This window comes from Falco rusticolus, chromosome 6 (genome assembly GCF_015220075.1).
Source record: "Falco rusticolus isolate bFalRus1 chromosome 6, bFalRus1.pri, whole genome shotgun sequence".
Taxonomy (NCBI): domain Eukaryota; kingdom Metazoa; phylum Chordata; class Aves; order Falconiformes; family Falconidae; genus Falco; species Falco rusticolus.
The window spans coordinates 59,895,700-59,923,402 of record NC_051192.1 but is presented as its reverse complement, the minus strand read 5'-3'; the positions used below and the strand labels follow the sequence as shown (position 1 = coordinate 59,923,402).

General features: G+C 36.5%; 1 protein-coding gene across 1 annotated transcript in view; it reads right to left on the bottom strand.

The window, feature by feature from the left end:
• Positions 1–27,703, bottom strand: part of NBAS (NBAS subunit of NRZ tethering complex) — a 183,471-nt gene that overhangs the window by 5,759 nt on the left and 150,009 nt on the right. The window contains exons 49-51 of the mRNA XM_037391240.1: positions 15,966–16,105; positions 9,328–9,472; positions 2,677–2,805 (exon numbers count right to left, since the gene is read on the bottom strand). Of these exons, the coding sequence (XP_037247137.1) occupies positions 2,677–2,805; positions 9,328–9,472; positions 15,966–16,105 (414 nt within the window). The remainder of the gene's footprint in view (positions 1–2,676; positions 2,806–9,327; positions 9,473–15,965; positions 16,106–27,703) is intronic.

The window sequence follows — 27,703 nt, the reverse complement described above, 5'->3', positions numbered from 1 at the left end:
AATGTAATCATAAGAGATGCATATACAACAAGGAGTAAGAGATACTTTTCCAAACAACGGAAGAACAGCTTTTAAATTTAGCATGGCACTCTTCTGTACTAGTTGCTTTTCTAACACTGGCAGTGGAATGTTACATTCAAGGTACTGGCTAAGCTCTTTGCCCAATGTAATGAAGTCAATAAGTAAATTTTCATTGACTTAGGATGAAGCATTAGACCAAAGCTAAATGTTCTGAAACTTCTAAGTTATTTAGCAGTCTTACAGAACTATGCACTCAAATTAGTCATGAACTTAAAAGGAAAAATTAGAACAGCTTATCAAGCTGTCTCCTGCATAAGGCAGCCAAAAAGAAAATTATTTACGCCTGCACAGGTGTACAAAGTGCTTTATATTAGTAAAAAGATAATATGGTTCCTGGTCTCAAAACTCCAACATAAAGTAACCAACCTAGGGTGTACAAACCAAAAGTTGTAGGCATTTTAGAACAAAAAGGGCAGTTACGAGAGCAATACAATCAGTAACCATTCAGAAAGTGCTACTACGCAGAATTATGCTTTAAAATTAGTTAAATATAATGTACTTGGACACAATTCCACTGGCAAGCTTCAGAGCGAGTCACACAGCAGCTTCCACCATAACAAAAAAGTCAGTTTTTGAAAGGTTAACAAGAACATGTAAGTGAGAAAGTGCATACATCCATCAGATCTCTGCTTGCTTTTCAGTGAGAACTTCTTGTTTAAAACAGTTACAAAAAAAGCCTTGTTTTGCAGACACAATCTGAAATTGCAGGTGGTAAAAGAAAACTATCAAAAAAATTCAGAGATTATTATATTGGTGATTAATATTTATAAAATTATGTTCTGCATAAAATTTGTGGTTTATTTATATAAAGAAAAGGGAACAGGCACATCTTCATAAAAACCTGTGGTTCTTTACTGAAAATGCCAAACTGAACTAGGAAATACTCCAAGTTCATATTGGATGCCAACTATGGCATTGGAAATTTCATACAAGCAGATACGTATTATGTATGATACACCCTGCCATCTTCCATGCTACCATTTTAAATGTTCATAGAGAACAGGTTAAAAAAGCTGGTACTTCATCTATTTTGGTAACCAAGTCCTTTGGAAGGAAAAATAGCAGTGTCTGAGATGGAGCCTGTGCTTCCAGATCTGTTGCTTCTCTGGCTGGTCCTCACTGCTGTGTTCTAGAAAGGAGATAAATCCTTTCTCAAAGTATTCAATGGTTACAAAAAGATAAAGATTCTGGAATACAATGTGTGGCATAATAAGGAGACACAGCACATAAGCAGGAATAAATGAGGAGGACAGACTTAAGGGAGAATCCAGGGTAAGAGCAGGATGTAGAATTATCTTTTCTAGGCAACAGAAGATGGTGTGAAAGTAGGGAATAGGATTGCACCATTTGTTGCAACCAAGGAATCTGAAAAATTTTTATCATTCATATAACTAGAGCAGAGGGCCTGCCCTAGAAGGCTTATGCAGAAATAGGGGCATGTTTGCCACTTTTGTGCATCTTGGAAAAGAATTACAATTTCAATCTGAATTCCTACAATTCACAATTTAAAAGCTTTTGTGTTTGGGGATGCTTATTTTTAAAAGATATACACAGTTCCATTTTTGTTCCCATATGGGCAGTTTCATTTTGAAGTAGCAGATGGGAAATTTATGACAAATTGTTATTTTATATTGAAATACGCAACCAAGAGCTCCTTAAGATATGGTGCAGCTGGGAAATATTAGAGATGAGGTTTTTTTTACTTAGATATTATAATTCTGGAAATGTTCAATGCAGTTAATTTAGCCAGACAAGAAAGCCATTCCCTTTCATATAAAGGTCTCAGACAATACCTCCCTTCTCTTTTGTTGTGGTAGAATGCCAGATCATAAGCCATAGCTAACATACACTCTAAGGAAGTCAAGTTGTACACGCACAAGTTCAATTAAGAGCTTCAAGAAGTTTTAAACACAGCTCAGTTTTCAAAAGATAAGATAAAAATATAATGCTTTTGTCTAGGAGACTAGCTTTCATCTTTTTAGTTATTCCTTCTTAATTGAAGTTAATATGGGAGGGGAGTAATGTAACTTTATATAACATGAAAACTACAGTCATGTCTGTTAGTTCTTGTCCAAAGAAAACAAGATAGCCTTTAGGTGGTTTTTTTCCCCTAGAAACTTTGCTACAGTATCAAACAAAACCTGTTTAGAATTGCATGAAAGTCCCCAAACATACCATCTTGCATTTCAACTTTTCCACAACAAGAACCCATGATGTAACAGCTCTCCACGTGTATATAAACTGCCAGGTTTGCCAGAAACAAACTCATCTGCTGTACTATTATCACTTTAAAAAAACCCAAAGTGCTAAAATATTAACAGAGATAACAATCTACTTTATATAACAGAATAATTTCTGCTCTACCACACTGACTCAAAATACCGTATTAGATAAAGGAAGTACTATGAGTTTTAATCACCTCAAATATATATAAAAGATCTTAGTAGCCCTGTGTTACTACTCACCGTGGAGACAATAGCTGTGGAAACTTTTTATAATGATAAGGGTCTCAATAGTCTCTGCTTACTGTATGAAGATAAAAGAGCCAATTTATTACCTCGAACTCTGAAAGGTGGTTAATTCAACTGCTCATACCTTAGCAACAGCTGTTATCTGCTCCAGTGCCACAGCGTGAAGATCTTGATCTTTGCTTTCTACCAGCAGTTTCAGGGATGGCAGCAGAAGGGACTGGTTAAGCAGCAGTGAACATAATTCTTTTATACACTGAAAATAAAAATAAACTCATTTGGTGAGTACCTCTGGAGATACTAACACCATCATTCACACTAAAATTTATGAAAATTCTATGTCAAATGCAAAATGAGAACCAAACTTCTACAACAAATTAACTCCCTGTTGGAAATAACTCTTCAGAAACTTGAAAGGACAAATCTAAACCAAAGTGGAATGCAGGGTTATAAGTGCAACATTTGTTATATTAAGACAAGGCAGGTACTGAATCACCATTACAACCCAGAGTTTTACTGTAAGAACAACACGGCAATCACAGCTTTCTGTGGGACTAATATATTTATGCTTACTGGAATACTGCAAAGCTCAGGAAGAAACTTAACAGACACCTGCGATATTTCTGTAACTCAATTATGCAAGGAAATAACAGTACATACCAGAGTTCAATCTTTCGAAATTTTATGCTGTTTTTATACATGATTAAAGGTTAGCAAATTCATTTCTTTATTCATCTGATTTGTCATGGTTTGTAATATAGCGCTAATTTAGCATCATAAATCTTCTACAAAAAGAACTGACCAGTAGAAATGTCTTTTAAAAAAAACAAACAAACAAGTCCCACAACAAACCTACTGTGCATTTCCAAATCTTTAACCTGGCCTTCAGTTAAAACAATAACGAAACATCCTACAGGTAACTTGTGGGCTGGGTTTGTTGGTTTTGGTTTTTTTTTTTCCTCAGCATTGCAGTGATTTATTCATTTATACGTAAAAAAGTACTTCAACTAACAAAACCCGTTATAAATCAAATTATAACTTCCATTTCCCTTTTTGCCATTTCCAAGACTTTAGGTCATTTGTCACAACTGCTTTCCAATGAGGCTCATCAGAGATGTCCCATGTTCCAGGACAAATTACATTAAATGCTTGGATATTGTATGGTGATCACCTTGAAAATGGTTTCCAACTCTAGAGGTGCGCTCTGGTTCACTCCAACATTTGGAGAGCAATTGTCAAAGGAGGTCATCCGCTAAATATTAAGCTGAGAGTATGCAAGTCATGTATTTTTTTTATACCTTTTGCAGTTTAATGACAAGAGTAACAATTTGATGACCAAGACGCAACCACACCTTCAGCAGCATGGTTTTAGTAGCTGTGCACCTAAAAGCCTAAAAATTATTTGAAGATGAGGAGACATTAAATGCTTTGACTGTAATGTACTGCAGAGATACCTGGCCTTGCCTTGGCACAGGGAGCTCCCTCTTCACGTTGATCAGTCTTTTCTAAATTTATACCTTCAAGAAACACTGCCTAAAAGGCTATATCCTATCACACTGAGCTCTGAGTCACTGAGGCAAGGCTTGTTCTCTTACCCAAACTTGTTCCTTTAAACTTGTATTGTGTACCACTACTAATTGCTGATGTTTTTAGTGAAAGATACGATACAGGATCACGGAACAAAAAGGTTAAATTAGCATTAAGCTCGGACTGATCAGTCACATGCTTATTAAAACTTGATAATTTAATATTCCATTGTATTTGAAGCAGTGCACTACCATTCCAGCAAACTTACTGATGGTAGAGATTCATCTGTGTCTCTCTTTCTTGAAAATGTGTATCCACAGCAAAAAATGCAACTTATGTTCAGAAAAATAAATTCTGAGAGTCATAAGATATATAACCTCAGAAAACAGAAATTTTACCATGCTTGCTAACTTATTCTGTCTGAAAGCCTTTCAAAACTAACTGGAGAAGCAGTAACATATGAAATAGTCATAACTATAAAAAGGCTCTCTAAAAGAACCCCAAATCATATTTTGGGATTGTAGGAGGAAGAAAAGGAAACCACACAAATTGTAAAATGTAACTAGGTACTGCACATTTTTAAAGCAAGAAGGCAGGGAAAGAAAAGATACAGATGTTGCATCAGTTTGCTGTCTCAATGAGCTGCTTTAAAAAAAAAAGAAAAATTAGATCTCTCAGCAAGCAAATGCAATAATACAGACATTAACATTGCTATTTTCAAAGCAACAGCATTTAACTCCCATGATATGCCTGCATTTTGTTTTCTTTTAGATGCTTCATAATATACTCTAGTACTGGTTACATGTTCTAATGGGGGTTGTTCTAACAATCTGCCTTGCTCACCACAGAGGCATAAAAGGCCTCACATAAGGAAACACATGCTTAGGCTATCCAGTTAACTTCTGTTTATCTTAGAACAATTATATTTTGAAGCCAAAGGTCATTAGCTTCATGTAGGTACCACTCGGATGACTTGAGTGACTTTGTGCCTGATGATAACATGTCTAGCAAACATATCCAGTCTTAACTACAAAAATATTTCAGTATAGAGAATCCATAATCTCTCTTGAAGGAGAAATAACACATTCCAAAAGTTATTTTTACTTACTGTCAAAATATCATGTCTTATGCTAAAATTTCAAATGGTATAAATTAAATTCAATTGGTTCTTGTTACACCTTTCTTTGTAAAACAAGATTTTTAGTAGCTTGTGTTCTATCTAAAAATATCTGCAGAGTACAATCAATAACCTCTCAATCTCTGGTAAGATAATGCACTGCACTCCTTCAGTCTTCAAGATATTTTCATCTGTGCACTAATTTTTGCAGGTTCTCTCTTTTGCCCCTCATTTTTCTATGCCCTCTTGAAATGCAGCTATACTAACAGGGTATTTTACTTTAATGCCAGTCTCGCATGGAGAAGGGTACTTCTTATCCACTCTTCTTCACTTGATATCTCGTAAGGTAAGGCTGCACTTCCTCTGTTTTGCTTATGACACTACTTTGTGATTAATGACATACTGATATATTTTTTAAAATATTAACGAAAAGCCAAGAAAAGCAAAATGCTAAATACCTTTTTTGCTTTAATTCTTATTAAAATGTCAGGAGGCAGACGAACAGCTAACAGTTGACGATAATAGTTAACGGGTGAGAGTACAGGCACTGAAAATTCAGCCTACAAAAAAAAAATCACCCCCAAACACCTAAAGAAATAATAAATCAAGTAAAGCGATATCACCCTCCAGACAGGTTATAAAAGACTTGAAAAGAGAAATACAGTCTGTCTTTCAAGCAGGCACACAAGGGGAAAAGATATTGTAGACCTATCAGATACTCCCGTTCATGAAAAGCCATCAAAACATAAAATGAAAAACTAACCAAAAAAAGTGTATGGAAGTATGTTCCCCAGGGCCCTGCACAGGTTCTACAGTTAGGAATAAGGCCATCACTATGGCACATTTTGACTTTAGCAAGACTTTGAAAACGTCACATGAAACACTCACTGTGCTCTGCACCAGGGAAATAAGGCACCAGGGAAATAAGGTGTAGGATAATGTGGTCCAGCATGCAAAATCTTGGAGTGGCCTCAATCTCTTTTTCCACAGGAAGGGAGTGGACAGCTTGCCAAGCACTGAATACTGAACAGTACAACTAACTCCTCGTATCTCTGCCAGAAATGACTGCACTGCTGCTCTGGACAGAAATTGGAAATCCAGCCCTAGGCAGCAAGCCACCACCCACAGCACTTCTCAGAGCAACACAAGTGGCTTTCTTTTCTGCAATAAGCACTCAAAAGCCTTTGAGTGTCTGCCTGCCTGCAGTGAGAGGCTGTGCTAAGAGAGGCCATGATCTTACCTGCGAAAGGGACAGGAAAGTCCTAATTCAAAATCTGGCATAGCACGATTTAGCTGAAACCTTTCTAAGATAACTTTTCTGTCTAGGTAGGTGGCTACCAATGGTTCACTGTGACACCAGTGAGGCATATTAAGTGGATTTCATAGAAATCTGTTTTGGGTCCAGTATTCAGTATTTTCATGGATGGCTTGAAGGGCTGGATAATGAGTAGTACAAACAGCATTGTGTCTGGAGAGGCTCAAAGCAGACTGAAGGGCAGCATTTAAATTCAAAATTATCTGAACAAAATGAACAGGGACAACTGTGAACAAAGAAAAACATATAATGTAAACTCACAGATAAAAACAGGAACTAGATACATAAATAGAAACAAGGAGACCAATTGGCTGCTACGTTATTCTCAGAGATAAGCATCTTATGGCTACTAGGACCACAGGGTGACTACAGATAAGAGACTAGATGCATTCTCCCATTGAGGTGTTTATGTTAACTGGCATATGATGCATAGTTTGATAGAAAAACATGAGATATTCAGGAGTCACACTTTAACAGTTGCTGGGGGGAGAAGGATTTGCCCCTTTCTAAAGAGATTAATCAGACAGTCCAAACACATGTGCCTTCCAAGCAAATAAAACAATGCTTATTTCAATTAAGAGGAATGGAAAAAACTATCCACTGAATAGTGTAAATAAAATAAAAACAAACCAAAAACCCCACACGCAGACAAAAAACAAACCACACACACAGATACAAAGATTAAAGCTACGCAGCTCTCCAAAAGACATTAAAAAAAAAGAACTTGGCTATAAAAAAATTAGGAAGACCAGCAGGAAGTAGAATAAAGGAAGAGGGAAACCTTTTTGGTTACATCCAAAGAAACAGTTTTCCTTACTTCTAGACCATCATGACTTGAAGTTAAATGTTTTTTCCATCACAACCTTTGGACTTCAGAATGGCATATGTTATTCATGGTGATAAATTGATATCTCTGTTTTTAGAATACCATCATTCTACGTCTTTCTTAATCAGTGTATTTATTGAAATGTGAAGTAATCTAAACAGGTTAATTGTCAGTAATCAGATTTTCATCTTATTCAGCCACGTGGTTTCAGCTCTCCAATTTGTGCACTTAAGTAATGCAGCCGTGCATACAAATAAGTTACTTAAATTTATCCATGTCATTCCCCCTCTTCCCAAGTAGAGATTGAAAGCAATCAACCTTGTTTGTAGATAACTGTACAATTACACACTTTAGAGCAACTCCTCCTGTTGCTGTATAGCAATCTGTTCATAGAAAAGGTATATTTTACATTGGTGAAGGTAGTTTATGCTTGAGGACCAGAACACCCTCATACTGTACCTGTATATTCACACCTACATGGAAGGCTCTTCCAACACCCTGTACCATTAAAAAAGGAAGGCACCTCCAAACAAAGCTGCCAACCAATACCAAAACTGTCTGCAAACAGGGACTTATGGAGTTCAAGAAAAAGTTTACTCAATGAAGTGAGCAAATCATGACCTATTCTTGAGCAGAACTCTTGGTGAACTGACTTGCTGTATGACAGTGACTCTCAGTGGGATCTGTCTTCCTGGATCATTGAGCTGAGGTAGAAAATCCTACTTTCACAAAGTTTGACTGCTCCTGGGCACAAGTAAGACCATGAGTTTACAAGCTATGATGCACCATTCAATACCTTATAAAGAAAAGCTACATATAATTACACCATTTCCAGGGATAGAGACCTGCCTTCCACCAAAAACTTTTGGTGGAATGAACTGATTAATTTATGTATTTACCATTTCAGCTTACTGACACTTTCCAGAATCACATTTTACATAGATTTTGAACTTGACTCAAATCAGTCTGTTGGACTACTTAAAAAACCCACATCCCCACCTGTCTGTATTTTAAACAGAATGTGTTGTTTCTATTCTGCTTCTAGTCTTAACATCAGCTGTTTTCCCAGCAGAGTGTGATTGCGTTAAGATAAAGGATTAATCAGCCTTCTAAAAATATGCACGACTACTCTGAAGTTGTGCAAAGTTTATTAAGCATTTCTCCAATCTGTCTTCATTAATATACAATGTTTATGTACAAAATGCTTCAATAATTTTATACTTAAAAGATGCTTGTCTTGAAGTATGCATACATAGTTAAGGAAGATAGAACACCATGATTATTACAAAGCAATTACTTGTTGTTATTATTATGTTTTTTCAATTTCCAACACATTTTGCAAGGATTCCTCACTAAACCTTTACGCATTTATTAGTAGAGAAAATTACCGATAATTTAATTAACAGCTTTTGCCACACTGACTTCAATAACAATACACTACTAAAGACTTTCTACAAGTATGTCAAAGAATAATTTATACTGGAACAGACCTCTAAAGGACAGCCAATCCAACCAGCCTTCAATCAAAGCAAGTCCAACAAGATCCAATTGCCTGTGACATAATCCAGTCAAGTTCTGAATACATGCAAGGATGGAAACTCCAGGTCTCTTCTAGGCATCCACCTGCTCTAACGTTTCAAAATTTTAATGATGACAAACATTTTCCTTATATGTAATGTGAGTTTCTGGTGATGTAACTTATCTCTATTGCCTCTTGTCCTAGCACTGAACATCTCTGAGAAGAGGCTAGCTCCATCTCCTCTGCATGTTTCCTCATCTGCATATTTAAAGACAGCAATATGATCTCCCTCAGCCATCTCTTCTTAAAACAGAATGAACCCAGCATTCTCAGCCTCTTTGCATCTTTTGCGCTCCAGCCCCGTAATCATCTTGCTAGCTCTCTACCAAACTTGATCCAGTATGGCAACATCCTTCTTGTAGCTGGGACCCCAAAACAGGACTCGTATCCATGACACCCAGAGTTAAAACTTACCTTGACAGGGAGCATGTGCTTTGTTTCATACAAAGAACGGCAGATTTTCAAAATTTCGTTTCCTGTGTTCTCCTTTTCCTCAGGTGGGCATCTCTGTAGCATAACAGTCCCCAGCTTCACCCAGGGATTATCATTTGTGCACAATCTGCCCAGAAAAAACAGAGGTGTAAATAGAATATAAATATACATACACTCCTCCACCGTTTTCTGTAGGTTTTTTTTCTTTTTTTAGCATGTGTGAGTTAGAGAGAGGAAAAAGTTTTGAGACAAGTTACCATCATGATGCCATCGTTCTTTCAATGCAGCAAAGAAGCTTTAAGTGTTTTTGAGTTATGACATGCTGTTACAATCCCTGAGGAATCACACACCAGATAAATATTGATCAGACTGGAATAACATAGGAACAGCTCCTCCTGGCTTCACACCAGCTGATTTCCCAAGCAGAATGGTATCAAGGGAGGGGTGACAGGAATCCAGAATTCCTAATTTTGTTTGCTTTGATCACATTCCAACAGCATCTGTTTCTCAAGTATCTGTCTCTTGCTTCTCAGTGGAGAAAATATTTCCGAGATTCAAATTCTAATTTTCAGGTTCGACAAGTACAAACAAAAATAAACTTTTTATATAGCCCATCCAAACAGGGTAGGAGAGTGGAAGTACATGCGTCTGTTGTTCTTGTCCGCTACTAGGTATGGACACAGATACATTTATTTCACATATTTAAAACGTTCTTTTCATTCCACACAGAACTTTATGCCATGTCACTGTTACACAGTCAGACTTAAACAGACAGCAGACAGTAGATACAAGTACATTTTATCACGCATGATGGCAAAGGCAATGTTTCTTGGCCTACAGCCCCTGTTTGCTAGATCATGGAGCTGCTTGCCTACTTTTGATAGGGATAGGTGTACTTGGTAGGACTGGATGCACTGACAGAACTGGGTAGCAGACCAGGGCTTTTAAATGACAACGTGAAATTTAACACTGGAATACATCCACACTGCCATTTTCCTAATGTGAATTAAGGTAATGCATTTGAATTGCTTTCTACAATGAGCTAAAATCATGCACAATCCCATCTTAGACTGTGATTATATTAAGCCACAGTAACACAAACACTATGTTCATCTGTGCATAAACTTAAGGCGGCACAAAAGGTAGTTTAAAAATCACTCCACCAATCTCTTTGGCCATTAATCAGCATCCCAAAGATATGGAAAACTTTTCATTTTAGCTTGAAGGAAAAAGAAAAAAAAAATAATCACAGCAAGACCAAATCTGGCAGGTTGGTCTTACAATTTAGAGTAAATTACGATACTCAGCTAGCACATACAGGAAGGAGCAGTAAAATGCTGTCAAAGCACTGCTTTTCAAAGATATTATTTAGCAGCAATCATTGAAAGTAACACATCAATATCACTGTAAATTGAGTCCATAAATAGAGTCTGTTGGATTGACATATACTAAGGAATAGGTCTGACAGCTCTGGAGAGGACAACCACCAGTATCTACTATTTCATGTATAAAAGCTATCTCCTCCTCATCTTCCACTTCAAAATGTACGTAAAGGAATAAAACCAGCTCCACATGAAGCTGATGTTATATCCTATTGTGAAAACCATACAGAGATGCTAGGAGTGGGTAACTTTGAATGCAAATTAAATATAAGTCATTGTCTGTATTCATTCTGACAACTTAATTGAGCCTTTCCATCAGTCACAGTCACTGAGCACAGAGCTGCCACAAATCAGGCTGGGAACAGCAGAGCTCTTCCTCTCCTTTCCCTCCAACCTGATGGGTCAAACCCAAAGATGCCAGCTTATTCAACAAGCAGAACATGATACACTTAATCTGTGAACCCCTAGAAACTTCAGAAGAAAAAAATGCCTGCAACTCCTTCGTTGGCACTGGCTAAATTGATAGTTCCTGCTATGTGATCCATCTCTTGCTTAAAGGCATAAACAGTCATAATGAATTTCCATTTTTATAGCTGCTGCCTCCAGAGTACATTAAGAAAACCTGTAAGAATTTCCCATTAGAAAAAGAAAAGAAAACAACAACAAAATCACACTACTAAACACAGAAGTCAGAAATAACCAGAAAGATGGAAGGCAATCAAGGCTTGCCACATGCAGGTTTATTTCAGTAAAGGATCAGATATATACATTACATCAATAAAGCTTTTCTCCACACAATTCCTTACAACTATTTCAAATACTTGTGTGATCTATTAACAAATACCCATTATCTTCTGTATCTAAATAAAAACAATATTCAGTTACCAAAGATTTGACACCTACAGGTAAAATTTAGTTTTCTTCTCTCCTGAATTTTACCTTAGTTCAACTATGGTTAAAAAAAAAAAGGCTTTTTTTCAACATGAAAAAAAGTAATTATTTAAAAAACTCAGCATGAACACATTATTTTTTTTTGCCCAGAACCAAAACAGGGGAATTTTTAATTAAGTTTAAAAAAGAAAAGTGAACTAAGCTATTGAGTCCCTAAAAGCAGGTCTTTTTTAATTCCAAAAAAAGCTAGCCTTTTTTAATTCCAAAACACCTTATCAATACTTAATTAAAATTAATATTAAAAAATGCCTTTTGAATGTAGGTAGGCAGCAAGTTCCAAAGAACTGCAGAGCTTCAGGTAGTGTCAATAATTTTTTAAAAAAATATCTTCATGAAATGCTTAAAATGACATCTGACTATGAGACACCTAGGCAGAAAAGCATCGATGCATAACAAGAGTGTGAAAATAAAATTTTAAAAGTAAATTGGTTTGAGTGCTGACTGAAACATCCAAGCTACCTCTTTGTTTCCTCACAGTCATCACGGCATATTATGCTATGAAGAGAAACAAATTTGCAGGTGAATAATGAGTTTTATTATAGCTGGAGTGTTTTAAAACACATGAACTCAAAAAACCTCCGAAACATTAAAAAGCACAGAGGTCATAAGAGTTCTTTAAGAAATAAAAATCTACTAAAAAAGAAAAAATCCCAAACTCAAGTTCTTTTACTCCTTCTTCCTTTTGAGCCTTCACAGAATGTAAATTGTAAATTTTCTAGCTTTACATTCCAGTATATGTATTAGATATTTACAGTTAGGTTGAAACCCAAAATTCTAAGTATTCAGATGACTCAGACTTAAAGTCCCCAGTTCTTGCACATATCATGCCATTGTTGCTAACTGACTGAAGCAGAGAAGGAAAAAGTAAGTAAAGATTAAACAAAAATCTTAATACGTATGACTAAACAACTGGCTTATCTGCTCATAGTTTTCCCCTTTGCTCAAGGATTTCTTAATATGACATCTTTTAAAATGAGACTGTGGAAAAGTACTTCCTGCTCCTCACTCCAAGCCAGCCAGCAAGGTAGGTTTTTCAGGAACACAACTTCAGGAACATAGCTGTAAAAAACCCTAGGCTGGTAAGCATAATTGAATGCTGTTAACATGGAAATACACAACAGAAGCAGAAGAAGGAAGAATGACCAATGCAAGAAGAGAAGAGCCCAGAGCAGACCTTATACCCTAAAGGAGTTATGATACAGGTAATGTAAATATTTTGCACAAATTTTCAGACTGCACAGATCTTGGAACTAAGAGGTATCCCACCCCTGAAATTTAATCCGTTGTTAGTTGTGAAAACAAATCACATTTAATCATTAATTTGTTTTCTCTTCTTCAATTGAGGAAGTCAGCATGAAGGAACAGAACACCAAGTGGGAGATAAAATTAAATATTTTTTAATTTCCTCTGTAGCAGTAGACAAGAACTACCTATATATAAGAAGTGTTCTCCTTTCACAAAATCTTTAGTCTTTCTGTTTGACATAAGGAAAAAGAATTTTGCTAATTGCAGTAATATTTCACTTGACAATCTGTTCCATAAGTTTAACGCTTCATTATTTTTTTAACCTCAAACACTACCTTAAAGTTTGACAGTTCCCACACACTGTGAGGCATCCAATTTTTCATTACAATTAAAACAAAACTAGAAAGAAAAGTTGGAATATGAATTTCTGACAGATCAAACAGCAGTCCTCATACTACTTAATGTACAGAAAAAAAATCTTTAGCTCTTAAAAGCATCACAAAGAATTTAAGATTTATGCTCATCCAGAAACTACAAACAAACTACAGGCTTGAAGGTGAAAAACCCTTACAGATCACCTTCTATATGGAGCAGTTCTCTACACTACACAAAAGAGTTACTTAAGACTTAATTTTCCTGACATATCAATGCACATAACTTTGGGGAGCGTAGTCCTCAGGTAAAAAGAGTCTATAATTCAATTACTTTGGAGTATTGATATAAGCATAATTTAATGTCTCTAACATAATGATCATCAGATATAACATGGCACATTGTACTAGATAGCAAAAAAATTATTATTGCTCTCCTTGAAAGATATGTGACTTTTACCTCATAAGATTAAATGAATGCTTTTATCTTAGAAGTGATTATGTTATAGAATATAACAACTAACATTTTTTTACTTCTAAACTTGTTCAAAGTCACAGAAAAAAACCCAAAGAACTGGTAAATAATAATGTAGTTAAGATGTTCCAAATTAACATCTCCAACAAATACCCATTCTAATGGGTACAATGCTGAAGTTCTAAGTAATTATTTTAATTTAAAATTCTTGAGATGGTCTTTATTCTTTACTTCTGAATACTCCACTTACAGACAGAAAGAACAGATAGTGGATCCAGAAAAGAGAAGCACCACTGCTTGGTACCGTTACCCTCACAGACCTCTTGCAGACTGACTGGCACAGCTATCCGAACACTAATTTCCAAATGTTTTTCTGCATTCTCCAAATGTAACTTGGAATGGAAAAAACAGTCAGAAATTTCTATTCCTTTTTATGGATTTTGTACATACTGACAAAAATAAGAGCAAAATAAATACTTTAAACTAAAACAGATTTAGTAGTAAAACTATCCTGTGCAACAGTTCAGGCAAAAAAATCGTTTTCTGTCTCTTCCATGAAACATACTACATACGTATACATAGTTTTTACAAGAAACTGTTCCGATTCAATTCTGCTTTAACGAAACCATTTATTCTTCCTAGTGTGACCCTTTCCAAAGCTCATATTCCTCTTCATCATACTTGAATTAATTGACTGAAAACTAGATGATATTATCAAGAAAGAAGACTCCACAGAAATCATTTAGATTGGAAAAGACCTTTAGGATAATGACCCCAAGTGTTAACCCAAATGCCATGTCCATCTTAACCCAAATGCCATGTCCATCTTAAGTGCCACATCTACACATCTTTTGAATACCTCCAGGACAGTGACTCAACCACTTCCCTGGGCAGCCTGTTGCAATGCTTGACCACTCTTTCTGGGAAGAAATGTTTCCTAATGTCCAATCTGAACCTCCCCTGGCGCAACTTGAGGCCATCTCCTCTTGTCCTGCCACTTGCTCCTTGGGACATGAGTCTGACACCCACCTCACTGCAACCTCCTTTCAGGTAGTTGTAGAAAGCAGTAAGGTCCTCCCCAAGCCTCCTTTTCTCCAGGCTAAAAACCCCAGTTCCCTGAGTTGCTCCTCATGAGACTTGTGCTCCAGACCCTTCACCAGCTTCATTGCCCGTCTCTGGACTTGCTCCAGAGCACCTCTACGTCCCTCTTGCAGTGAGAAGCCCAAAGCTGAACACAGTGTGCGAGGTGCAGCCTCACCAGTGCCAAGTACAGGGGGACAGTCACTTGCCTAGTCCTGCTGGCCACACTGTTTCTGACATGAGCCAGGATGCTGTTGGCCTTCTGGGCCACCTGAGCACACTGACAGCTCATGTTGAGCTGGCCGTCAACCAGCACCCCCAGGTACTTTTCCTCCAGGCAGCTTTCCAGCCACTCTTCCCCAGCCTGTAGCACTGCATGGGGTTGTTGTGACCTAAGTGCCAGACCTGGCACTGAGCCCGGTTGAATCTCATACCATTGGCCTCAGCCCATCAGTCCAGCCTGTCCAGATCCCTCTGCAGAGCCTTCCTACTCTCAAGCAGATCAACACTTCCACCCAGCTTGGTGTCATCTGCAAACATACTGAGGGTGCACTCAATCCCCTTCTCCACATCACTGATAAAGATATTAAACAGAACTGGCCCCAATACTGAGCCCTGGGGAACACCACTTGTGACTGGCTGCCAACTGTATTTAACTCCATTCTCCACCACTCTTTGGGCTCAACCACCCAGACAATTTTTCACCTAGTGCAGAGTACACCCATCCAGGCCATGACCAGCCAAGTTTCTCCAGGAAAATGCAGTGGGAAATGGTGTCAAAGACTTTACTAAGGTCCAGGTAGACAACATCCACAGCCTTTCCCTCATCCACTGAGTGCGTCAGCTTGTCATAGAAGGAGATCAGGTTTGTCAAGCAGGACCTGCCATTCCTAACCCCATGCTGACTGGGCCTGATCCCTCACTTGTTCTGTATGTGCCACGTGGTGGCACTCAAGATTGTCTGCTTCATAACATTAGCTAGCACTGAGGGCAGGCTGACAGGTCTGTAGTTCCCCAGATCCTCCTTCTAAGCCCTTCTTGTAAATAGGCATCACATTTACTAACCTCAACTCAAAACCTTCAAACTCTTATTATATGTTTTGAAGAAATGCTCACCCATTGCTCATATCCATCGGCGGCCAAGCTTGAAGCAGTAAAACCAAGTGCTGAAACTCGGATGGACTGTGACTAGACTCCAGAAGTTCCAGGAAGAGATCATACCTCTTTTCTTCATTTTCAATATCTTTTATCTCTACCTGGAAAAAAAAACGCAAAACAACAAAACACTCAAATGATTTTTTTGTTGTTGTTGGTTTTTTTAAGATATCAATTATTTAAAAGCAATTAGCAAACTATCTGTAAGGACATCACTGTTTTAAAACAATGTAGGAACACAGTGAACGTAATTTCCCCAGAAACAGTTTCTTGCCTTGCTTTTTCAATTACATACAAATAAAGCAGAAGAGTACACAAATGATGGGGAATGACTTAGGTGTACGTTCCTAAAACAATATACCCCACACAAGTACATTCATTGATTAGTTCTGAGGATCTTATGTCTGTGATTCTTCAAACAACCAAAAATTCCTTAAGTTTCCTCTTCTAAACATACAGACATATACACACACATATTTTTAAAGAATGAGTATGTCTAGTGCTTCCCTTTCTCACCTGAGAAAATTCAAGTTTTATCTGAATTTACAGCACCTAATCTTTTCTCCCATAGGGAAGAGCCCTGAAAGAGGATTCTAAATTAATTTACTCAGCAAAGAACACTTGCTGACAAGCACTGTAATATTTCTCTGTATAGGTGTTTGAACCTAAGAAAAACAAAAACCCATACCCCATCAGCCAGCCACCAGACAACTTATCTCAGAAAAAGTGTCCATCTAAGTTTAAAAGCTGCAGCTTCTGCCAGAACTTGAAATCAATTCAGTTGATGACAGGTTCTTTTACAGATAATTATTGCTTGCAGTCTGCATGGTAAAAAAGTGCAAGGTAAAAGGTCTGACTGTTGAAGGAAGGTTGCTATAAATGAGAACCAACTTGCTACTAAATGAGAAGCAGCTTCTGCTTAACAGTTTGGCTATCACACTAGGAGGGCTTTCACAAATGGAATAGGTAATCACTGTTTATTTGACATACAAAAGTGCTTGGGAGTTTAAAAATAATCTGTTACAATAACAAGGTAGCTTACTCTGTGTTATTAACACATTCTAACGCTGAAATGTTCTTTCAAAGTTTAAAAAGTTCCAGAATATCATACACTTCAGTTTCATCTTATAATTCTGCTGAAGATACACAGCATTAACTGTTAACTTTTCTGTTTCAGTCCAAGAAGTTCTAAGACATCAAACATGGACAAAGTTTTCCTTACTTCTGCGGCTACTCTGAAAGATTACAGATCACATTCCCATCTTTTGAAAGTAACTCTGATACATCAAGGCCAAATTTTTGAAAAGAGGTTGGAAAACAAAGATTACTGATGCATTTATTGAGTTGCCTACATAATTTGTGACTTCAAAATATTTAGCGTTGAAAAACTGTTTGCTTCTGTCTCCAGAGTACATCTGAAAGGACTGTATACTAAAACATTTTAGAGAGTGAAGAAATGTTTCTGAGATCTGTCCATTTAAAATACTTTCCTGTTCTGCAAATGTCACACAGCACATACCTGTTACCCACTTGCAATAACCCTACATTCCATCTATACTTGTTAATACAAAACATTGCAATCCTCAATATTTAAATCACAAGGCTGAACAGAGAAGGGAGAACAAGAAAGGGTAAAAGGGACATAAGATATGTTAACCTCTAAGGATCAAAAACATTTTGCAATTTAGTAAATGATGTACTATATAGATGAGAGAAGCCCTCTGATTACTTCATCTGTCCCCAAACTCCTTTTTCAGGCAACTAGCTCTTTAAATATTTAAACCAAGTAACTAGCATTCTGGATAGTCCATTGAGTATATTTTAGTATATCTGCATAAACAGCACGTTACTTCAAAACACAGACTAAAGCAGATCTAATGATAATCATAAAAATGGCAAGAAATGGCGCAGACAATATTAATAGATGAGAAAAGCTGTCACAGAAATTAAGCTATTAGTAGCAGAAGGTAGATGAGAGTAGAGGTAGATCAGACATCCTATTCAACATAACTGAATTCCAGTAATTCTGCCTAATAATGCATCTATACAGACTTGGGTTCACTTTTTTTTTTAATGAGGTTAATTAATCTAACATTATAATCTTGCATTTTGGACAGCTGGATCCTTGCAACATGATTGCTCATAACAAAACACATTAATATGTTTGAAGTAAATTGGAAGAATTAACCTTTTATTCTCAAACATGGGGTGCATTTCTGCAATATTTCTTTCTATAATGGCCTTTTTTCAAGTCACCTACATTTCCCACTAAAAGTAATAAAGTGAACTTTCTACAATATTAATTACTTAGAGTTTTTAAAGTAAACTATTGAAAACTCAGGGGGTTTTATGTTTTTTTAAATAGACTTCACTTCCACCTACTGTGAAATAGTTGAGATTATAAAGCTGCAACATAGTGTGTAAGTATGCATGCTTTTAAGAGCGCATGCGGTGATCTAAAATTGCAGCTCTAAAGATAGAGGAAACGGAAGTTTAATGACTTCATAGAATCACAAAATCCTTTAGGGTGGAAAAGACCTTTAAGATCAGTGGGTCCAGCTGTAGGCCTAGTACTGCCAATTCCACCACTAAACCATGTCCTTAAGTGCCACATCTACGTCTTTTAAATACCTCCAGGGGTGGGTAACTCAACCACTTCCCTGGGCAGCCTGTTCATGTGCTTGACAACCCTTTCCAGGAAGAAATGTGTCCCAATATCCAATCTAAACCTCCCATGGAAAAACTTCAAGCTGTTTCCTCTTGTCTTATCACTTATTACCTCAGAGTAATAAGCTACAACAAAACAATACACATAGGAATAAGTTTCTTAAAATTTATATTTACTACACTTATATATGTGTGTGTGGGTATGTATGTGTGTGTGTATATATACACACATGCATACACAGAGAACATGTTTTCCTCTGTATTGTCTCTTTCTGAGGCTGAGGGAGAGCATGGTGAGGAAGCAGCCACCTCTCACAGCAGAAACAGATCACACTGTGTTAAAAGGTAGAAATTTCATCTTAACAGAGGTAAAAGCTAGCTGAGATGAAGTTGCCAAGGCTAGTCAAGCCTACTGTTAGCTGTAACAACACAGCAAAAAGATTAAAAATTCTACTTTTAATTGAACGTTCTTTGTAGTGACTCTGAATGATCGATTCAGATGACAATGTTGTAGAAATGCTGTGCCTTGTTGCATGCATTACAAGTATGATCATATCTAAACCCATGGTAATGGGATAATACTACTTCAGCTTCCCCCTCCCCCCCCTTTTTTTAAAAAAAACCAAAACCCGAAAACATCCCTCTAAACCACTCAAAGATTAATCATGCAAAGAAAACTTGCCATGAACTGCTCGGAGCCCTGATAGCACAAGTGCCTGTAAAGAAGAATCTGTCACTAAACAGAATAATAAGGCCCATATCCAGGCAGCGAGGAGTACGCTTGAACTTCAGATGATCCCAAAGGAATATGAAAAAAAAAAAGAAAAAAGAAAAAAGAAAAGAAACAAGGAAAAAGAAAGCAAGGACTTTCAGTCTTAACAACAGATTTTCTCCATTCTGTCTTGATTTTCCCTAGTTTCATGACTTCTCTTTGGCAGCGGAACACAGCTGCCTTCATGCTTTTCATTAAAATAAAAGGCTGCATAAATATTTACCACAATGGGAAAGCCAATTAGGCAAATTAATTTCAGAAATTATACTTATGATAGATTATAAAACAAAATACAAATTAACTAAAATCAAACCTTATGTTAGACTGTTAAAATACATGATTTCATTATCGAGGGACTACATATGTTTAAAATCAAGAATATGCAACATCTGCATATGCTCATGTTCCTTAAAAAAATATTCAGAAAATTCACAAAGCAACATACAGGCTACACAAACAGCACTGAGTGTTCCTTAAAACTACATTTCATACTACTAGCTGTCTGAACCCATACAAACTCCACTTAATATGTTCTCCTCATCAGCACTTGGCTTTTACATCTTTTACTAGTTTCTTCTGTTACTAGGTACCAGTGGTTAGCATGGCTCTTAAAAGAGTTCTGACTCATCCCATATTATCTCTGCTTAATAATGACAAAAATTAGTCCACCTTTCTCAAATATTGATCAAGACAGAAAATTAACCACAGTTCTGAATGGGAATGCAGACTGCAGCTACAGGCTGTGGCAGCTATGGTATGTCAGAAGTCAGATTTTATTTTTATCTAAGATATATTATTTTGAGTGTCTTTGAGCATGGCCACACAATATACTTCATTGAATTACATGATTTTAGACATCAAACCAGCTATTTTTCCTCAAGTAGTTATGGCCTGCTTACCAGTTGCAGAGACTTGACATGGTGTATGTTCAATCAATCATTTTTACAGGGACAGTCTTGAACTACTGTGTTGAAAAAATTATTGCTGGAGTTCAGTTATTTATCAAAAAATTGGCCAAAATATCTCAGTTCTGACATCATTTTGCTAGTAAGAAGTTACTTCACACAAGATTCCCACAAGTTTTTTTAAAACATTTGGTTGTATATACAAAACGTGAATTATATTGCAAGGGTGCTATTACTGCTAAAGTATAAATAAAAAGAGGGATCTGGCAGTTGGTTGAGATACTTGTAGCCTCTTCAAGAGTACATTGTCTGAGCACTAACATACCCTTCATCTGACTGGCCATCCTGAGCGAACTTGAAAGGCATTTTCTCTGTATCCATATAAAACCCCAAGCTGTTCTGCCTGATGATAGAAACTTTAGAACACTTACACAGTTCTCTTCTATCACAGATTAAATCCTATTATATGCCCAAGATGTTGAAACCAACATGCTTTATCCACTTCCAACGCACAAAGATCTGACTCATCATCTTGTTCTGTAGTTCTGTTATTGCTTTATAGATACTCATTGCATATGACACACAAAAGAGTCCAAACAAAGTCCCTCAAAAGTTTTTTCTGCACCTTTTAAAAATCTAGAATTTTATAAAAAATATAACATGATACACTTGAAGAATGATAAGGTTAAATAAAGCCCTGGACATCATACAGGACTGATAACGAAAACCTTTGGTATGGCAGTATGCAAGATCAGTTGTTTAGTTCCGTACGTTATCTCACCCTTGAAATTGAAGTTAGTTTAAAATCAGTATTTACAGCAACCATGGAATACTGCTGTATCTAAATTGTGTCCCTGAGGCATAGATAGCCACTATATAATTTTCTCCTGATCCTAAAGGATGGAGACATCTGATAAGAGCTGTAAATGCTTTATTGCTAAAGCTACATAATTTGAGAATCTGGTGCTGACCAACTTGGCTGATAACTTCAAGAGTTTTGTTTAAAAAATGGAAATGCCAGTAAAAAGATTCAGCCAATCCAATCCTGTCCTTCCTCTGATTTAAAATACAAAAGATTACCTATTTACATATGAGAATGGTGAGCAGGAAAACTAACAAAGACAGACCTCTACCTCCGCCTGCACAATGAAATCTGTTTCGCAAATTATGTCTTTACTGCCTGTGACATGGCAAAGCCGTTGTTTTCATCAACAGATTTTGTTCACTACTAATGTTTTATGGAAGTAATTGATAAGGGTGTTTGTAACCAAAGAATTGAGATGTAGAAATCAGAGAAATCTTTTCCTTCATTGTAATTGTTTCGTTATTGAGAAAAGCTATATCCGTGCTTAAAAGCAGCTCTCTATATTAAAGGCAGAGACAGTTGTTTTCAAGAGCTGCAACCAAAAACCTACTGATTTACATGATTATAAAATTCATTTTATTACATCCACCAGATTGTAAATGTAAATATTTCAAAATATGTTCATGTTCATCACTGCAGCATAAATTTGAATTAATATCGCATTGAAAATAGAAACACTAAGCAGGCATTTGAGTAGTCCCTTATTGCTACGATACATTTTCAGTTTGTCAGGACTCCCTTGTAAAATGCACTACATTGTTATTTATCTCCCTCCCACCCAAGTTCTCGTGGTAGAGAATTCATCTATGCTGCATTTTAAAATAATAGGCAGATCTGACATGAAAGATTTTATTCAGCTTCAAGACAGGGAATGCTGATGCTAAAACTTGCTTCCACACATTATACAGGGCTTAACATGGGTTATAAATGATGACTGAAAGACTTATAACAATTTGATTGAATCTCTCTAATTGACATCTTGGTGTGCCGTTCATGGTAAAAAAAAATACAAGAGTCTTGCCTTAAGGAATCTACAATCTAATTAGGTAAATCAGCAAAGACAATACTGCCCTTCCTACACGAACAGGCCAGTCAGGGTCAGTCACTGAAGAAACTGTTCCTCACAATTTTGTGGTCAACCTGTAGTCTGTTGTTCCCTATTCTGCTGGTATCTGTGCAGCTACTGAAACGTCTGCATGAGCATAAGTTACTGAAGCCTACTTCAAGTACAAGGCTGCAAAGTTAAAAGCTTGTTACAAAAGACATACAAAATTACAGACTAACAAATAGATATTTAGAAGTTATTTACTCCCATGAACATAAATGTGAAAAATCACCAGTAAACCCAAGTAGCTACTGACCCTGCAAAGATAAGATTAGGAGTTTTTAAAGGCTATTATTTATTTCATTCTCTTCAAACTGCTTCAAGATGCTCGACTTCCTATCAACTTTGATGTTAGACCCATTATATACTTGTGAAACAAAGCAAAACTGTAAGTACATATTGAGACATCTTATTCAAGACCTTTACATCCCAGAGCAACAGTAAACCCTTTTTTAAGGCAAAACCATAAGTGCTGTACTCCCCAATACACTGTCAGCACCCCATTACTTCTAAAGCAGGGTTTCTTTAAAAAGAAAACTTTTAAGTTGTAATTGAGAGGAAAATCTGCAAAGACACACAACAGGGTCAGGCAGGGGAGAGTAGTGAAAGGCCTGGAAAAACAAACCACCGTGTCATTCAGCCACCTATCTACCAGTATATGGGCAAGTGCACATAGAAAGAAAAGTCAAGAGTAACCACGAGAGCACAGCTGCAAGGTTAGGTATGGACAGTTTGAGATACCTGGTTAAAGGCAGGTCAGGAGGAGACCATGCATACAGGCAGACAGAAGAGGTTAAAAACCAGTGAACTAATCTGTTTTGTCAGGCTTACACTGGAAACTGGAGATCCCGAGAAAGAAGAAAAGTGGGGAATTACTACTCTTTCTCCTCACTTTTTCTCCCTCGCTATATTTATAGTCTCATTCTCCAAAGTTTAATAAGAGATTTTAGTGCTGGAAGAAGACATTATTACAATCTGTTCTGATAATCTACATATCTCTGTGCATAATTTTACCCAATACTTTTTCATTAAAATTGTAACTTCTGTTTAGAGCTAGAATGCTTCCTAATAGACGTAGTCTTTTGACTTAAGTAAACAAGTTTAAGGTGTCACCAAGTTCAGTACCTTTCTGGCAAATTATTCCTACCTATCAATCAAAAAGTAAATCTTCCTTATTTGATTTTATTAAGATTTCACTTACTTGACCTTGTCACAGTAACACCTGAATTTACAGCTTGTCTACACAGAATTGTTTCCAATTCTTATTCCTAATTTAACCTCCTCTGACCACCCACAGATGAGGGCAATATCGAAGTTTCATATGTACTTTTCCTTTTCCTACTCTTCTTCCACATCTGATTTTTTGGCTACTGTTGAACACAGAATACCAAGCTGGATTGGACCTTGATCTGAATTAGCATTGACATTTTTATATACTCAAACACTACTTAAAATTTACATTATGAAAACATACTGGGACCACAATATTTCATTATATGCAGTTTCCAAGTGGAATTGGGGGACTAGAGGGACTCAAGTAAGCTTAAAATTTTCCATATGTGAAACATGTACTCTCACAAGGTAGCTGAATAGGAGTCAAGGGGTCAAGCTAAACTTGCTTCTCAAAGACATATTTTAAAGACTTCATCTCAAACTTAGTATCTCCTTGAAGTTCTTTCCCCAGTTTTTATAGAAAATTGGAAGTTTAAACAATAACTTGATGTAGTACCTTTCACTCTGTGTCCTAGCACTATATTGCCATGAACAGAGTTAAAAGCAATTAAGAATAGTTTAAAGAACACATTCATGCAGCACTAGGTTTTATATACTTTAAATATTCACAATGTTTTAGAATTAAATTCAAAAGATTTCCTAGAAAAAGGAATACTGCCAAATGACTATGATGAGACACTGACAAACTGCTGCTTTACTGATCATTAAATCTCAGTACCGCGCTTCCTATTTTTGGAAAGCCTTTTTTGTAAAGCTGATAAGAAATTTTACTTTTAAGAAAAATCACAGAAAGCTGTGGTTTAGATTAAAAGTGTTAAGTTTATTCACACCACTGCTGGATAAGAAAAGTGCAATTTGAAGACTGCATACATACAAGTAAATTGTAAACCTTCAAGTTCAAAGATTTCTTGTGCACTAAATTCCATAACAAAAGAGAAAAAATGTATGCCAATGTGTCATTCGAGATGTCCATCTTTCCTTTAGCACAGATGACTTTTACTTTCTCAGAAATGTATTCCAAATATATTCACCCACCCACCCCCCTCCCCCCCATGGCAGAGGAACCTGTCAGTTCTAAATGAGACTTTTTCATCTTACTTTCTCCATCTGCCCGAATTTACATGTGGATAATCCTACTCTCAAACCATTTTAGAACTTGGTAAACGGAAACTTAAATGGTAGTAAGTCACAGCTGAGACATGGCAAAGTTTAAAAAACTGTTCTACTGGTCTCACAAATGCTCCCATACAATGATGGCCGTTAGTTCTATTATATGAAAAGACACCGTAGGAAAAAACACGATCTGGTTTGCAGCCTACCAATGCTGCAGATTAAACTCCTTTGCTTGAAAGATGCCTTTATGAAGCTATGCTTATGGATTTATCCCAGTTAATAAAAAGCAACACCTTTGTTAAGGAATATTCACTTTTAAAAAAACACCAACAACACACCAAAACCAACAAAACCCCACCACATTCAAAGTACTGTTGATTTACATTACTAGGGGGGATATAAGCTGAGACAGTGATGTAAAGGCTGTCTCACATCACCCCTTCATTTGAGTTTAAGACCAACAAGAAGACAGCAGTTCATGGTGGAACATAGTCCAAGTTCTCAACTCACAAAGAGAACACGGGTTGATATGATCTAGACTTCGGAAAAAACAGCCACTGCCTGGCAGACCAGAAGGAAGAGTCTGCTATCAAAACAACAATCTTAGAGCAACCAATACAAAATTAAAACTGAAGTCAAGGGTTTTGCCTTACAAATTCAGTGTTCACAACCCACAGCTTCTACCCAAAAGGAGAGATCACTCTGATGCCAGGCTTTCTTGCACTTTCCCCAAAGCTGGACTTCACAAATTAAAAATTACTGTGAATATGAGTGCCGACCATATATGAATGCCTGCTGCACACAGATACTAAAGGGATGTGCATAATCTCACAGGTCAAATCCTACTCAAACTGAAGCCAGTGAACAGGATAAGCAAGTTAAGGGATTCAAGTTTAGAAACAAATCAACCAGAAGCCTACTGGTGATGAATTAAACAAAGGTTCAGCCACATCTTGAGTTGCCTGTCTTGCAGAAATACCCAATAACTTTTTTCTTCGGAACCGATTTATGTATTGTTTAACTCCTTATCTGCTTGATAGGTAGCTCAGTAACACTAAGAAATGCATGTAGATTCAATAAACACAAACACGTTGCCTAACGCACAAAAATGCGTAACTCGCGTGGAAAGTAAAATCCATTCATTTGTATTCTGCAGGAGACTATGTCCTAATCTGCAAACACATTTTAGTACAGAAAAAACCTCTGAAGACTGTATATAGATATTGATAGAGAGATAAGGGCAAATGAAAAAATTATGCTTTTGAAAGATTTATGTATCTAGCCAGCTAGAACTGAAAGAGACAGGATTAACATACATGTAATTTACAAAGGATATTGATGAGGTGTCAGTTAATAGGTAACAATTTGGATCTATGTAAATCATGCCTAAAACTAACATCTGTGCAACAATGGGGACTTAAAAACATGTAAGTCATTTTACTTGTATGCGCCAGCTACTATTCACTGTTTCATATTTCTTATCTATGTATAATATAGATACTTCACACTTAGGACAGAAAAGACTGTTGGAAGATGCAGATTGGAAATGACAATATTTTAATCCTTAAATATTACTTATAACTTTAAGCTGTGAAATTAGTGTCAGCCATTTCCCTCCATACCTTATGCAAGTGGCTCTTCATTTTACCGTTTCTGATCATCACTACCATCAAGCAGCAGTGCATACACAAGCTCCCAGTATTGAGGTGAATGTATAATTGTCTTGGTAATAAAAGTCTGCAATTTTGCTAACTGAGGGAAAATGATTTTAAAAGCTGTTTTTCATGTAAATGAAAATTTGTCAAAAAACAATCTTTCCAAAATGACATCCTGCAGATACGACAAAACTGACAAGGTAAAAGATAAATTTTTAGAAAGAACAACTCAGAATATACTAATATACTCTTTTAGGAACAATGAGTTGTTGATGTGGACTCCAGTTTTAAATATTATTTCAGTACTACTATTTTCAGGGAAAAAAAAAAAAAAAGAAAAGAGAAATTTTTATGAAAAGTTCCTCCAGTGTCTATCCATATTTATGACCTATGCCAGGAGCACTTAAAGTACCAGGTAGATGGATCCCACAGAATAATTTAAGCTGTAAAAAATGAAATAAACGAGAAGCTCTATTGCAGCCATAAAAATAATCAAAGGTAGGCAGCATCATGCAATGGCATTACGTAAGCACTGCAATTGGTGGTTTTCTTCTTAATTTGATGTAGTGAGAATCCCAGCCACAGCCATCATAGATGAGTCCTTATGTAATAATAGCAATAATATGGAAAACCCCCTCACACTCTCAATCAACATGACCTATCAGAAAATACTATGAAGAACTACTTTAAGAATACTGAGAGGGGCTCCTCAGATATGCACAGTTTACAGACCTCTGAATAGGAAGCATCAGCTAGCAAGATGGTTGATGGAACAAGGTAAGACTTTTTTTTAAAAAAAAGGATATCAACTGAATGTCACAGTTATTAATACAAAATATTGAGATATTAACAAAATAATGCCTAAACCCCCTCCCCAGTTTTACAATTTATTTATTTTTTAAAGGCTTTTAACAACATTCCTGACTAGAAAACTCTTAAGACCTTTATCCGCTAACAGGAACAAAACCAAAAAGCACAAACAAAAAACCCTGGTTATAATCAAATGATAAAGGTAAAAAGTAGAATTTATCAGCATTTTATGACTGCTTCTTTGCTTATATAAATTAAATGATGGTTTTGGAGCACTGCAAGCATAGAACAGATAATACTGCACACAAATAAGCTACATTATGTTTGTCAAGGACACTGTAAAAAGAAACCTCTGATCGACCTAAAAAAAAAGAAAATTCTAGGATTAGTAAATATGATGGCAAATAAAATGTAACAATGGTAAAGTCTTCACATTTTAAGCTATGCTAAATTAGTCTCACCAAGTCAAAACAAGATCCTGAGCCTCACTGAATGAAAGTCAGAGACCTCTGGTTAAAATACAGCTGAAGTCAAGAGAGCAATCAAGGTGTTGGGAATGCACAAGCATAGACTG